This window comes from Colletotrichum fioriniae (assembly GCF_027942845.1).
Source record: "Colletotrichum fioriniae strain IMI 355084 chromosome Unknown scaffold_11, whole genome shotgun sequence".
In the NCBI taxonomy this organism is placed as follows: Eukaryota; Fungi; Ascomycota; class Sordariomycetes; order Glomerellales; family Glomerellaceae; genus Colletotrichum; species Colletotrichum fioriniae.
The window spans coordinates 696,742-710,864 of record NW_027076847.1 but is presented as its reverse complement, the minus strand read 5'-3'; the positions used below and the strand labels follow the sequence as shown (position 1 = coordinate 710,864).

The 14,123-nt window shown below is 51.7% G+C and overlaps 3 protein-coding genes across 3 annotated transcripts; 2 read left to right on the top strand and 1 right to left on the bottom strand.

Annotated features, from left to right (window-relative positions):
• Positions 1–2,140: 2,140 nt before the first annotated feature.
• N0V96_008821 (uncharacterized protein) lies at positions 2,141–3,433 on the top strand (the record flags this gene model as incomplete). The annotated part of the gene is made up of 3 exons (XM_065758457.1): positions 2,141–2,201; positions 2,257–2,849; positions 2,954–3,433. 3 exons carry the CDS (start codon positions 2,141–2,143, stop codon positions 3,431–3,433), a joined length of 1,134 nt encoding a protein of 377 aa, XP_065612850.1.
• A 1,257-nt stretch (positions 3,434–4,690) lies between these two features.
• On the top strand, positions 4,691–6,024 carry N0V96_008820 (uncharacterized protein; the record flags this gene model as incomplete). The annotated part of the gene is made up of 2 exons (XM_065758456.1): positions 4,691–4,694; positions 4,754–6,024. 2 exons carry the CDS (start codon positions 4,691–4,693, stop codon positions 6,022–6,024), a joined length of 1,275 nt encoding a protein of 424 aa, XP_065612849.1.
• A 1,518-nt stretch (positions 6,025–7,542) lies between these two features.
• Positions 7,543–8,869, bottom strand: N0V96_008819 (uncharacterized protein; the record flags this gene model as incomplete). The annotated part of the gene is made up of 2 exons (XM_065758455.1): positions 7,543–8,559; positions 8,864–8,869. 2 exons carry the CDS (start codon positions 8,867–8,869, stop codon positions 7,543–7,545), a joined length of 1,023 nt encoding a protein of 340 aa, XP_065612848.1.
• Between the last annotated feature and the right edge of the window lie 5,254 nt (positions 8,870–14,123).

Below are 14,123 nucleotides of genomic sequence, written 5' to 3'. Positions count from 1 at the left end.
CGATACATGTGCATGTGCTTTTATAGGAGGTAACAACGAACTATATATAAATCCGACCCTATTTCCCTTATATCCGCCTATGAATAGTTTAGAAATAAAGTGAAGGATAGAAAAAGACTGGAGACAGATGTACTGACGCCGTCTCGCAGCTGATGGAACAGAATTGGAGACCGAAAATGTAGGCTCTCTATTCCTATTTCTTTCTGTCTTGTTAAATAGGGGTTGGATATCGCAACCCGAGGTTTGGTAGTTGACGTATGCGTAGAATCATTTAGCGAGCTGCAATTTAAGTGACACGACAGGCCCCGCTCTATTGATTGTTAGCTTTTCCAACATCACAAGTAGGCTCGGATGCCCACTCGTTAAAGCTTGACAAGCTTAATTACTAGCCCGCCGACGGCTTTTTATTCTTTATGTTGTTTCTCGGGATATGGCCAGTTCTCGAGGGTCTTTGTTCCGCTTTTTTCTCTGTCATCGCAAACATCTCAATCAGGCATCACGAAGAAATAAGTGTGTCTGAACTTGACAATCTTTCGCCCTCAGAACTTGAAAGCTCCAGTACGTGACATAATAACCGCCACTCAGCGCCATTTCGCAAAAGCTCATCAACATAGCGCGTCTTGCACCACATATGAGCAGTGAAATGCCGTATTCACACAAACTTGATTATCAATCGTGTTCCTCCAGCGCGACCCTTAGACATCTGCGCCTTCTGAGGCAACCGTCGTCGGCTCGGCATGCCCGAACCTAGCGGCTTTCATGGGCATACGTAGCCTCGGGAGGCTCTTGTAAGTCACGATGATCATAATTGACGGTATTATTGTTGCTGGACATCATATGTTGCTCTCATACCTCTTACACTCGGACCTTCCATTGGTGAGGCGGTGTGTGCAGCCCAGCCACCTATGATTTTCCAACTAAGATGACGAAAAAGATCCAGAATGTTTGAAGAACCGAGTCTCGTTCAATGCGCTCACGTTACAAGTTTTTTCAGCCTCACCACCTCTTGGAGAGATCTGAAGAAGAAAGGAGCTTCTAGAAATCCCAGAAGTTTCCGCATTTAGCCATCGACGCCGGGGTTGTCTCCCACATCACGTTGTAGATCGGGCCGCGCAATCAATCGGTGCGGCCCCCCATCCCCGGCAGGCATGTCACAGCATCAGTCGAAACACGAAATGCGGGGACCAACGAGGATCGCAAAGGCCCAAAGAGGATTGCGAATCTACATGGTAACGTCAGAGCTCAGAAACCCCCAGCTTTCCGTGATGCGACTCCTTGTTTGAACCCCTTTCAGGAATTTTCCCACTGTTGTTACTCTTTTCTCCGAACCGGATGGGGTCCCGAAAACAAGCTCCCGCTCCCTCCCCACAAGGCTTCCCGGCAGGACCGCAACGGCAGAAGGGAGCCAAGCCTCAATAGAGAATTGAGGCTCAGAGCCACTTTACGGGGGTTTTTGGCCATCTGGGGCTCTGCCGAACCGTGTATTCTCGTTAGACGTTCGGACTAGTCTGCATTCTGTTTACTTTTACCTAATTCAAGCTTCGTAATCGTTCGATTGGGGGCTGGGTTCATCCTCCCATCGCAGGCCTTCACACGCCTTTGCAGGCAACGTCAATGCTCGTTTGAGGTTCGGTGGACGACGACATGCCATCTAAACTCCCGATGTTGCAAGATGCTGGGTTGGTGATGTCGCGATGTCCACGGCCCGTCAAGTGTTCAACACACCGGGCTATGCTTCGACGCAGCGTTCTAGACATCGGCAAACACGGCCCTGGGGAAACGTCAGCTGAATGGCAACATGAGACGAGCTGGATGATGGGATCAGTGGAGCTGAAAGTCTTCATGTTGCTTGCCGATGGCGACAAGTCTTGAGAATCATTTTGGCTATAAAGACTCACTCGATCTCGAGGAAATCAGGTTTCTTTTTCTCATCATTCTCATCAACAGTTTCTTAACTTTACCTCAACATCCTTTCTAACTCTTCAACCTTCTCCCGTGCTGTGCACATCTAACTTTAGTCATATTCACTATTTTCTCTTGATTCTTCACTTCTTCGATTCTTTCGACGATACCCCAACTCTCTCACCTCTGTACTGTCATTACTCGACTTTCTTGACCAAGTCTTCAATACCTAGTCAAAATGCGTTACACCACTCTCACCGTCCTCGCCATTGCCCTTCTCACGGGTAATGCCTTGACTGGTAAGTACTCTCACGAACATCCCACAACATCAATGACTAACACTCTTGTTCCTAGCTCCCGCTCCTCAGGGCGGTGCTGGTGCCATCGGAGGTGGTAACGGCGGAGGGGCCGGCAACGGAGCCGGAACCGGAGGCAACACCGGAGGCAACACCGGCAACACTGGCAACGCCGGCAACAACAACAACAACAACAACGCCGGAAACAACAACCAGCAGCCCCCTCCTCCCCGCCCTACCAACACCAACAACAACCCTAATAATGCCAACCCCAACAACGCAAACAACGGAAACGGCGCGAACGCTGGGAACAACGCCAACAACGGCAACGCCAACAATGCCGGAGCTGCTGGCAATAACGCCGGCAACGCCAACAATGCCAACAACGGCAACGCGAACAATGTGAACAATGGAGCTGCGGGTGCCAATGGCAATGCGGCTGGCAACAACGCAAACACTGCCAACAACGGCAACAACGTTGGCAACGGCAACTTCGCCAGAGCCGTGGCTCCCAACCAGCAGCCTCCCCCTCCTCCGGCGAACAACAACCAGCCTCCTCCTCCCAAGCCCAACAACCGCCGAGCTGTGAACCCTCAGGCTGCTCCTCCCCTCCTCCCCAAGGACAACACGCCTCCCCTCCTAAGCCCAACGGTGCCAGAGCCATCAACCCGAACCAGCAGCCTCCTCCTCCTCCGCCAACGACAACACTCCTCCTCCTAAGCCCAACAACCGCCGGGCGGTGAACCCCCAACCAGCAGGCTCAGGCTCCTCCTCCTCCTCCCGCCAACGACAACACTCCTCCTCCCCGAAGCCCAACGGAGCGAGAGCAATCAACCCCAACCAGCAGCCTCCCCTCCCCGGCCAACAACGAGCAGCCTCCTCCCAAGCCCAACAACCGCAGAGCCGTCAACCCTCAAGCCGCTCCTCCCCTCCTCCCAAGGACAACAACACCCTCCCTCCTAAGCCGAACAACGCTAGAGCCGTCAACCCCCAATGCGCAGGCGCCCCCTCCTCCTCCTCCCGCGGAGAACCAGCAGGCTCCTCCTCCCAAGCCTAACAACGCCGCCAGGGCCGTGAACCCGAACCAGCAGGCTCAGGCTCCTCCCACTCCTCCGGCCAACGACAACACCCCTCCTCCTCCCAAGCCTAACGGCGCTCGGGCTGTCGACCCCAACCAGAGACCCCCTCCTCCTCCTCCTACCACCAACCAGCAGGCTCCTCCCCCTGCTATCTAAGCGTAGCCTGTGACAAGGTCGCCGATGATAGTGACTGGTAATCTTTCAGTACTTGAGAGGACCAGTCGGGAACCACGTGGTCCTGTAACTAGTCAAAATTTTGGAGGGAGACAGATGATTTGGTAGCAAAACGGTGCGAATGGCAAGGTGGCTGAGATTAATGAATGATGTATAGCTCAGACTTGGTTTGCTTTGCCTCAGGTTTAAAGCCCAGAATCATAGCAAATGTAACTCTAAGGAATCAATAACAGACTACTATTGTCTTAAAGAAAAGTTTTTCCTCACTTATGACCGATAGATTACTGATTTGATGGACTTGCACTAAGATATTACCTCGACAGTTTCTTTCACAATTCGAGTCAGCTCATATCAACCACTTCTAGATCCGAAGAATCATGAGCATTTTGAGTAGTTCAAGACCGATAGTAAATATAGGGAAAGATTGTCTTAGATGAAACCTTACAGCCACTCAGAGCTCCTAGCTCAGTTCCCCTTCAACATCGCAAGCAACCCGTTGAAAGCCTTCTTCCTCTGCTCCTCCCCACGAGTAAAATACTTTGCTTGCCCAACCATAATATCATCCACGCCACCCTTCTCCAACTCTCTCCATGTCCCATCCATGAACTGCTCCAGCAGCATGCCCACATGAGCCCGTCCCGCCGCGACTAGGTGGGCCTGCCACGGCTCCATGCTTTTAAGCTTTTTGGGGTTTTAAGGCAACTCGCCGTCTGATCTTTATGGTAAACCTGTTAGCCCATACGCAATTAAAGGACCATCCATCATATGTTAAGCCATACAAACTTAGCATGCAACGGCTGACTCGTTGGTAATCACGCTCTCTCTGAATATGCGGTATTAGCCATGTAGGAGACCGAGAGCGAACCCAGCACGACACCTGGCCGCCAGCTGGCCACCTAGACACTTCATAAGACATATCGGCCGGGACACGAACTGGAGTTCATGACGCACTCGGTCTATTACTTTTTCATCCTCTACACCTCCTCCATTTGGAATATATACGAATCAACACCATTCGTTCTATTGCGCAATGGTCAACAACGGTCGACCGTCGAAAGATTGTTTCCCCTGCAGAAAAAGGAAGCTCCGGGTATGATATGCCTCATCAACAACCCCTGGATCAGCACGTAACTGCGTTCGGCAGTTGTAGTTTCTGCGAGCTAATGGACGGGACAAATATGTAGTGCGACCTTGCGCCTGGAGGATGCGGCCAGTGTCGGAGGGCCAAACTGAGCTGTCATGGGTACCGCGACTCTACCCAGCTTCTCTTCCGCGACGAGACCAAAACTACGGCTTCGAAAGTCTCGGCCCGATTAACTGCTGCTGCTGCTGCTTCTCGCTCTCGCCTCTCGATACGGGAATCTCCCCATCTCACATGGGAGGATATCTCCCGTAACACCTTTCTCTCCCTCTACGTCGTCGGGCTCAGCCACACCTTCGATACCCTCCCCACTCTCCTGACAAACTCCCCGCTCAATGGCCACTTACACATCAGCCTCGGCGCAGCCGGTCTCGCCTTCATGTCCTTCCACCTCAACAGGCATGATCTACTCCTCCTCGCCAGCAAACAGTACGTCGCCGCCATCCGAAGCATCAGATCGGCACTGAGCAGCAGCAGCAGCAACAACAACGACGAAGTCATCCAGTCGGCACTCCTCCTAGACCTCTACGAGAAGATTGCCAACCGCCATGAGCACCGATTCGCATCGTGGTTGAGCCACGCCCGCGGCGCTCTCCACATGGTCTGCGACCGCGCCAACACCGACTTCTCCAACCCTACCACCTGCCAACTCGCCAACAACGCCGCCGTAGCACTCATGAAGAGCTGCGGCATCGCCGGTTTCCCCGTGCCGCCCTCGCTGCTGGCCCTGCGCGAGGACCTCAACAGCTACGTCCGCGACGCCAAGTGGAGCTTCACGGGTCTCGTCGTCGGCATCGTCAACCTCCGCGCTTACATGCAGGGCCTGGCCTCGGGCGCAGCCTGTCCGAACGTGGTGCTGCGCCGGGCAAAGATCTTGGACGAGCACATGACCCTCGTGGAGAAGCGGCTCCAGCGCTCATGGAAGCCCACGCGTACTTTCACGGTTTCGTATAACCCGCTCATCTTTGGGCGGTATTACGATGTCTATCCGAGTCACCACGCAACGCAGGTGACTAACGCTGTTCGGATGATGCGTTTGGAGTTGAATAGCATCATTCAACATGTGGGCCATAGCGAAGAGCCCGCGATAAAGAGTCAGACCCGGGAGATTATCCGGGAACTCACTCGGCACTTGTGTGCGGCCGTGCCCCAATTTTTGCTGTTGATAGGGGGGGAAGCCACCAGCATACCAGTATATACCCTACCACCTTTGCAGAGGCTACATTGCTGTACAATGTTGACGCCACTGTACCTCTCCCATTGTCTCACGGAGGACTCTTATATGAAGGAATGGATCCTGCACATTCTTCTGTATATGGCGGAACATGGAGTCAAGTTGGCGAGTGACGTCTTCAAACTGATTTCGTCAGGTACATTTGTAGATTATTGGGCTCTTTATGCCATGGTTGGTAGCTATGCTATTGCAGCTTAATAAAGATTAAATCCAAGACTTTAGTACTGTGGCATACATTTGGCTAGCAGAGAGTTCATTATCTGGCAGGAAGTTGCGCTAATCTTCGGTGAACATAGGTTCTTGAAGCTAGGAGGAAGAACAGAGCTGAGTACGTAGGTTAAGATTCTGCGATTACACGCCGATCCAACAACCCATTGATGATTGGGGTCTTCGGACGGCGCCAGGACCTCTCAAACCTGCATCCTGTTTAGCCGCTGTACGGCTTAACAGAACAGGGGGTTCAGCCGGAGTAAAGGTTCCTCGGCAGTGCAGCATGCTCACATAATTAGAGGCCTATTCGCGAATTGTCCGAGATGATCGGGCCGATCCGCAGAATGCCAAAGGCTCCGGCCGTGGACAAAGATGCCGCCGCTGCATGACAATTTTGTTTGGTGAGGATACTGCCAAAGAAGCCCAAAGAAGCCACGGCGACCTACAGGTTCGAAGTCTCATTGAATACGACCTGCAAACTTCAATCGCGCCCATCGATCTCAAAAGTTGAGATGATGCTCCGTCTGACTAGGGTTTTAGAGTTCACAACTACGGAACGCTAGCCCTTTGGGGTTAATACCACTAAGCGCTGATCCAGACGTTCGGGATCACTTACAGGGTTCATGTCTTCATCCAAACGTCGCTCGGCGTTTTTTGGCACATGCTTGGCGATTGCCTATTTGGATCAAATAAGACAAGTAGGTTACCAGAAACGGGTGTACTTGAGGATGATATTCACAAATTCATCGGCGTTTTGATATGTTTTTACTCCGACATTTCGACCTAACTTGTACGTTGGAGAAGCCTTCGGAGATTCTTCGAGTCCAAATCAAGGCGCATGAGAAGTTTGGCAGTTGCCATTCCAAATGTAGTGTGACTGATTGCTGCACACTTTTCTTACAGCGTAGCACTTCGTCTTCCACAAGTTCACACACCGCAATTAAAACAAGCTTCTCAAATCTAGGTGCAAAATATGCCTTTTCCATACAAGGCAGCTCTCGTCACTAGCGCCACATCGGGGATCGGCCATGCTTTGGCGGAGCGCCTGATCGCGAACGGTGTCTTTGACATTGCAGTAGGTCGCCGCGCAGATCGTCTTAGACGAATACTCTCCAAGTACGGTAGCTCAAAGGTGACCACCGAGGTCTACAATGTTTCTGATATCGACGGCATATAATCATGGATGAAAGAGTAAGTACGTTTCCGCTCTAACTCCTCAACAAATCCCCCCCCCTCCCGCCTCATCCGGAAAGTAGTCCCCCAAACTAGATATTACTAGATGAAGCGCAAACCGTTTCCAAGTTTACGATTGATTGGAGAGTTTGGCCATGATACATCTATCACACTGTTCGTTAACACACAAGACTCCAATCAACGCCCCGCCAGAACTCCGCATCGGAAATGAGCGAAAGAAGTTGCGAGGACGATCTTAGCCCGAGACATCCAGCCTATACCCAACAACATTATCAGAATAGGCTCAGTGCCTCGGCCTTGATCATCATTACCTCATCTCGCAGGTGCGTCACAAAAAGGAGGCTCAAGCAGCAGAACTCGATTCCCCAGAAAATGCTCCGCGCGCCGACTCCACGCGACAATCAGGAGATTCGCCAGCGTCATATTCTCCTCGTCCTTGAGCTCCCACAGGTCCTTGCGGCAAGCATACATCTTCTCAATGACAGCCCACGCCCTCTCCGCCAAGGAACCAACTACCCGATTCTGAAGCTGCGCGCCCAGGTAGTAAAATGTCTGAATCTTGAAGTCGAGGTCGATGAGCCACGCGAACTGGTGACCCGCGAGCCGCCGTTGCTCCAGCATGATCTCGAGCGCCATCAGTCCCACACTAAAGAACTTGTCGTCCGGGCCGTGCATCTCCGTGCCCCATTCCGGCGCGGCCTCCAGCGGCGTGATGACCTTTTCGACGATGGCGGCGAGTGAGGTGCGGGCGTAGAGTGCCATTGCGTGGAGCGGGTTCGCGGCGGAGTCGGAGAGTAGACGGCGCTCGAGGGGCCCCAGCGTCCGGTCGAAGTTTCGTAAGGCTTCTTGTATGGCGGTAACAAAAGGCGAGTCAAAGGGCTGCGGCGGGGGCATGGATGTATGTGCCGAAGCCGAGGCTGGGCTTGAGGAGGCCTGGCCCCAGAGTACCTCGTCGACGGACGGGATCTGCATATCCATGGCAAGTGATTCCGCTTCGTATGTATGTACACAGTAAGACATCTCTGAAGGGCCTTTTCGGGCACTAGGTGCTTCGTTCATAGACGGATGGAGGTCTTCGTCGTTGACATTGAGCGGGATGCGCGTGTCCCGGCTGGATGGTAGGACCCGAGCACTGATGCTTGAGGCGGCACTCGTTTTGGCTTCTATCAGGACGGTCTGCCACCAGAGGCGTCGTCTCATTTCTGTTTGGAAAGGTGAGAAGCCGAGGCGCGTGCCGTCTATGTGGAGACCAAGACGATGAGCTATATTCACGACGATGCCGTTGAGAATCCATGGATCTACTGGGTCTCTCAAGGTTCGTTGGTGTAACTGCGTTGTGGTTAGCCACGCGCAAACAGTGCAGATAACTTCAACGGTGATGTTGTTCATATGAGGTACTTACTGAATAAAATATCAGGCTCCTTATTGTATCTTCGTCGAACCGTCTCAGATAGTTGTATCGTGCCATGGCAGTCTTGAAGCCTCTAGACAGAACCGTCGAGGCATCCTTCTTGGACCAGTGCAGCATATCCCAGTGCTCCTTTTGAGAAAGAGAACCCGATGCTGCGAGGAAAATGGAGAATAAGAGCCCCTGCGTGACAGGCGGGATGGCGTGGAAGTTTGACACGGCAACTGTCATGTTGGCTCGGAAAGTCGGAATGTGAAGTATCTTGGTGACAGGGTTGACTCTATCCAAGAACACTCTCCACAAGATGATGATGTTGGGTGAAGATGGGACGCAGTTGTAGCAAAGACCCGAGGCGGGAGATATGCCTATGTAGTCATGGTGCTGATTGAGGAAGGCAAGAGCAGGAAGCCATGTCGACTGCTCGCTTTCCACCTCAAAAAGGGCACGGATGGTCTGTTCCTATTTTCATGTTGCCTCTATGTGAGTATCACTCAGGCTTGATATGGCATGGGTATGCACGAGGAAATCATCAGAACAGATAAAAAAATCAAGGACCAAATGTCGTCAAGCCATGTGAAGCAAAGCATTTACTTACATCCTCATGAGTCGCAGACGCCGTTTTGCTGTCACGGAATTCGACCCCGTTTTTTGTCTGTACAAGCCATCCTGGCGACTGAACTTTACGTTTACGGTCATCATGGTTCTGGCCGTTCGTTGGAGATTCTTGGTTGATCAGAATGGGTGGCGTTTCGTTGGCAAGATTGTCTGGCTTCGATCCCATACATTCCTCCAAAAGGGACTCGATGCTCGCGAGTTTGTCGCGAAGCTCATGATGGTTTTGTCTCCTCGGCTTGCGTGGACCCGAGGGTGGTGGAGCAAGGCAACCACGGCCATGCTGCGTGAGGGTTTGTATTAGTAGAAAGAAGAAACGGTAACCAGAGAATGTATGAATGGGATAGAGATAATAGCAACAATAGCTGCAAGGGAAGGGAACTTTACAAGAGACAGTACATACGGTGATGCATTCTGAGCAGGGGTACTTTCGGTCGCATTTCAGTTTCCGTTGCCGGCACTCTACACATGCAGGGTCGCGCTTCAGGGGCCTGTCACCCAGAGCTCGGGCAGCCACCTCGGGGCCACCTTGTTGCTGATTGTCGACTGCCGCTAGTTTCGGGCCTTCCATGTCTTTCCGTGGATAACGGAGGCTTGACGTCGAATTGGAGGATATTAACTGCAGGGACGGACGGGAATAGGAGACCATCGGGGAGCTGGACGAATCGGACGATTTCACACAAACTTTACGAAGAGGGGATTCGGAAACAAGACTCGTGCCGTGGTCGAAAGATCCGTAAAAATAAAGGAACTGGGGCTTCGGCGGAGTGACTGACGTTCTCTTGCTGCCGGGTCTCGCAAGGCAGACTTTGGAGGGTGGGGAGGGAGATCTCCCGGGTCCGGAAATCTTTTGGGGTCCGAGGCCCCGCCCGCCCCGAACCGGCAGATGAGTGGATACTCCTCCAACGCCAAAGTGGGTACTCGTATGAGTCTAAGAATGTCACCACCCGCGTAAGCTCTAGGAACTAATCCTTGAGCAGCTGAGGCTCTTCAGGGGGCGCTTATTGATTTGACCTCGGTCGTTCGATCATGTAGTACCTGATTGGATAACGATGGATAATAACCGCGATAGTTACGAGCGATGGGATTTGGCATTCACAACGGTCCTGCCGCCCTGTTAGGCAACGCTGTTAAGTGACAACAATTCTATCACCAGGCAACTGTTGCATTGAGGCTGAGCAAATTGTTGGCCATTATCAAAATCCCTTGTTGACTTGGAAACTTCCGATACCTGAATGCTTGAGAGCCGCATTGGCCACTACTATCCTGGGTGACAAATCATGGGGGCTTGGTACAAGAAGTGTAATTTGCAACCCGAGAGTGCAAGATACCATATGTTTTAACAGAAATCTGCCCCGCCCCAAAGAAACTCGTATCTTCCCGTTGAGATACATGTTATTGTAGCTCCTTTGTGGACACTCTTGAGACAAGCATAAATAGCTCTAGTCTAAGTCTCGCCATTAAAATTGCAAACCTGCAGGATGTATTCTGGCGTTGATATCGCTGCGGAAGAAAAATTGGGTGAACCAATGGATCCGAGGTGCGAAAAAGGGTTGTTTGGTCCTTATTGAAGTTATGTGTCGTCCGAAACAAGAAGTTCCAACGGCAGGTCTGCCGGCCTGTTGGAGATTGATAAAGAGACCGTGGGTAGCCACTGCGGTGGCCCGAACCCGCGGTTGAAATGGAGTTCCTATTCAATTCCTGGAAACAAATATGGTCAGTGTCGTCATATCGGAATAAAAAATCTTACATGGTCAAGTACTCTAAGTCTCCCCCCTTCTAAGTTTCTTCATTCATTCATCTCTCTTCTGCTTCTCTACAACCCGCATCCATAGAAATGAAGCATGTTGAACTAACAAGAAATACTAGGTTCAGCCATCAACAACTACCTGGGTTTCATGAGTTCACCTCTCTTTGACCATTACCCATCCTCGAATTCTTCAATACAAACCAAACGAATCACAACGACAACCAACACCACCTCCACCCATCCAGGCTCAGATTGCCCCTCTCGTCTCTGGCACCGGTCTTCCTTCCCTTCTCGCTGAGTACTGCTCATACCATTCATCCTTGAATATCAGCTAATATAACTAACGAGGCGTCCCTACTAGCGGTCTCCCCGACCTTGGCGGCCTGACCTCCGGTCTCGGTGCTCTCTCCGGCGTCCTCAGCCTCGTCACCGGCCTTCTCGGACCCCTCCTCGGTGGTCTTCTCGGTGGCCTCCGTCCTACTCAACCTGCCCCATATTTTACATCGTATACGGCATGGACCTACTGAACCTTCTTCGCCCGCACCTTCGCCCTCCTTCACGCTTCTTCCCCCCTTCTCGCTTTTCAAGCCCTACCACGCCATCATCACTGTCTTCCAAAGCCCCATGCTACTTGATCCCCTCGCAAAACTCGCATCATACCTCTTGAGGCCTGGTCCATGAATGCCCTCGCCAACGAAATCCCCATCTCCCTCCTAGCCCCCGATCCCTCGTCGTTGCAGCAATTCCGGTAACGTTCAAGTACCTCGCCACATGGTACGGGCCCTGCTCATTAGTTATGAGGCCGTCGCTGTACCGCTGGGATCCTTTGTCGTTTCGGGATTTTGTATCAATTGTGGTACAGGTTATCGGTGGCGAATCGATGGTGGCATCTACTACCTCGACACGCAAGGAGACTTAACAATCAAGATTGCTGAGAAGGCTATTTCGGGCTTTGTGGTATTTCAGCTTGCTAATATAGTCACTTGCGCGAGATTGATAATGATCCATCATCTATTGTTGTGAGACGCAAGTCCTGCTCAAGAAGATAGGTGATGGATCCATCCGTGTCCTCATTGCCGCTCCTCCTCCTCCTCCTCCTCCTCCTTCACAAGCAGACAATGACATCATGCCTGCGTCTTCGATTCTCGGCAATGGACAGTGTCCCGCTTTCCAGAATCCAGCGCATTGGGCGACGTCAAAGCAAACAAAACGAGCTCGCCGCTCGCGCTCTTATGTAACCGAGCTGGGAGATTTGCCCACCATACGTGGCCATTATCATGCCGCTGCGTCCCAACGCGTTATGTTTCTCTTTGCAACGGTTGCAATTCTCATTCGAATCGTGTTAGACCTATGAATGGACCTCTGATAGTACCCGGCGAGCAGCAGAATAATCAGAAATGCTACCTGCGATATTCAAAGAGACTATACGTAACGAGCCCGATGGTTCTCGACTTAGACGTGGGGGGCAAATGCCGTTGATAGCGATCCGGGGCCGTCACCGTCGGTGACAACCAGGCGACCTCTTCCCTATTCTAGAGTAAGAGGCACAAGCAAAGCAAATTGTGATACCGTGATAGTCCTGAGGAAGGGTTACCAGATGAATAATAGCAAGCCCATGGGGGAGATGGAGATGATTTGCCCGGGGGCTCATCCTCTCTCGCGGAAAATTGGAGCCTTTTGTTATGATGTTGGGATGAGTGTCTTCAGGTTTCATGTGAACATGATGACGGCCCCAAAGTTTTTATTACGTTGTCGTACTGGATAAATGCGAGTGCGGGAAATATTATGGGGAAAAATTGTTTAAATAGTTACGAATGGCGCACATATAGACTATTTGTTATTTTACCGTACTCGGCCGAAATCACATCTATAAATCGGCCCATAAAGTAAGTGTAGATGTCTCATTTTGAATAGACTACGGTCAACTTGTAACTGTTTCACATGATATGATGGTAGAATATTTCAATATTACGATTCTCTAGAAAAGCTCCCGTGTGCTATCCAATGCACGGTCATCCTGCGAAGATTAATGGGGGAATCATCTTGCAGAAGAATAAAGTCGAGGAGGCAATGCAATCGTCTATAAGCTGAGGAGGGTTATGGTTCTGTAATTATTTTTGTCTACTTACCTAGGTACTTATCTGCAACGCGTTGACTCAAGTCTTGGATGCGGGGCCCACCCACTGCATCGGTAACGCCCCTATATACCAGTTCTAGACTAAAGCTATCCATCCGGCCCCCATTCCCTCGTTCATCTTGTAGTGCCCAATCATACCGTGCTGCAGGTAGACGTTTGCCCCAAACTCGCCCTTCAACTGCGCTGTCGATCAGAGACACGAACAGGCGAGGTTGACAGTTTGCCACATCTCCGATCAGATGAGATGGGATGGGGGGAGGCTGAAATCGGATACACTAAATGAACCCATCAAGGATTGAGATCGCCACCGGGATCGTAGATCTCGGGTCCGAGACGATCGTGTTCTACATAGAAAAAAAGACGGGAACATAGGAGGTCGCATCTGGGGCCCTGCCTCAGCCCTATCTTCGCCCCCCCAAACGGTCGTTGGACAAGTGAACAGGACCCTGATACCCAGAAGGGGCGCCACAATGTGTCGTTCGTTGCGGCCGCGCGCCCGGGACGCCACCGTCTCTTCCCCACTGCCCACTGCGTGGTTGGTTCCGGGGGAAAAGCGTTGTGGCATCGGCTCCTCTCTCCAACACTGACCGATCTCCCGAGAGTCCTCGGCGGCCAATGAGGACTAAAAAACAGATATCCGAAGGGAGAAAAAAGATGGGCGGCAAACCTGAGATAAGGTTGGGAAATAAAGCTTCTTTTAGCGCGCTCTCTGTTCTCTGGAGTGAACCCGAGCAAGCGGTCTTCTGCACAGTCTACCTTGTTGTTGGCAGATAGGTACCTAACACGATGGTGGTGGGGGGGAAATGCGACAGCCGACTGAGTTTGCCAATGCCGGTCTCAAGATCGGGCTCACTTGCTTGTATGTGCTTGTCAGCTTTGACCAGGGAAAGGGCAGTAGGTAAGGGGATGGCCCTGGCATCCGCGGAGCATGAATACCACTGTTTGCCGGATCTGCAAACTTCGAGTTCGTCCCCCACAAGGAGGGA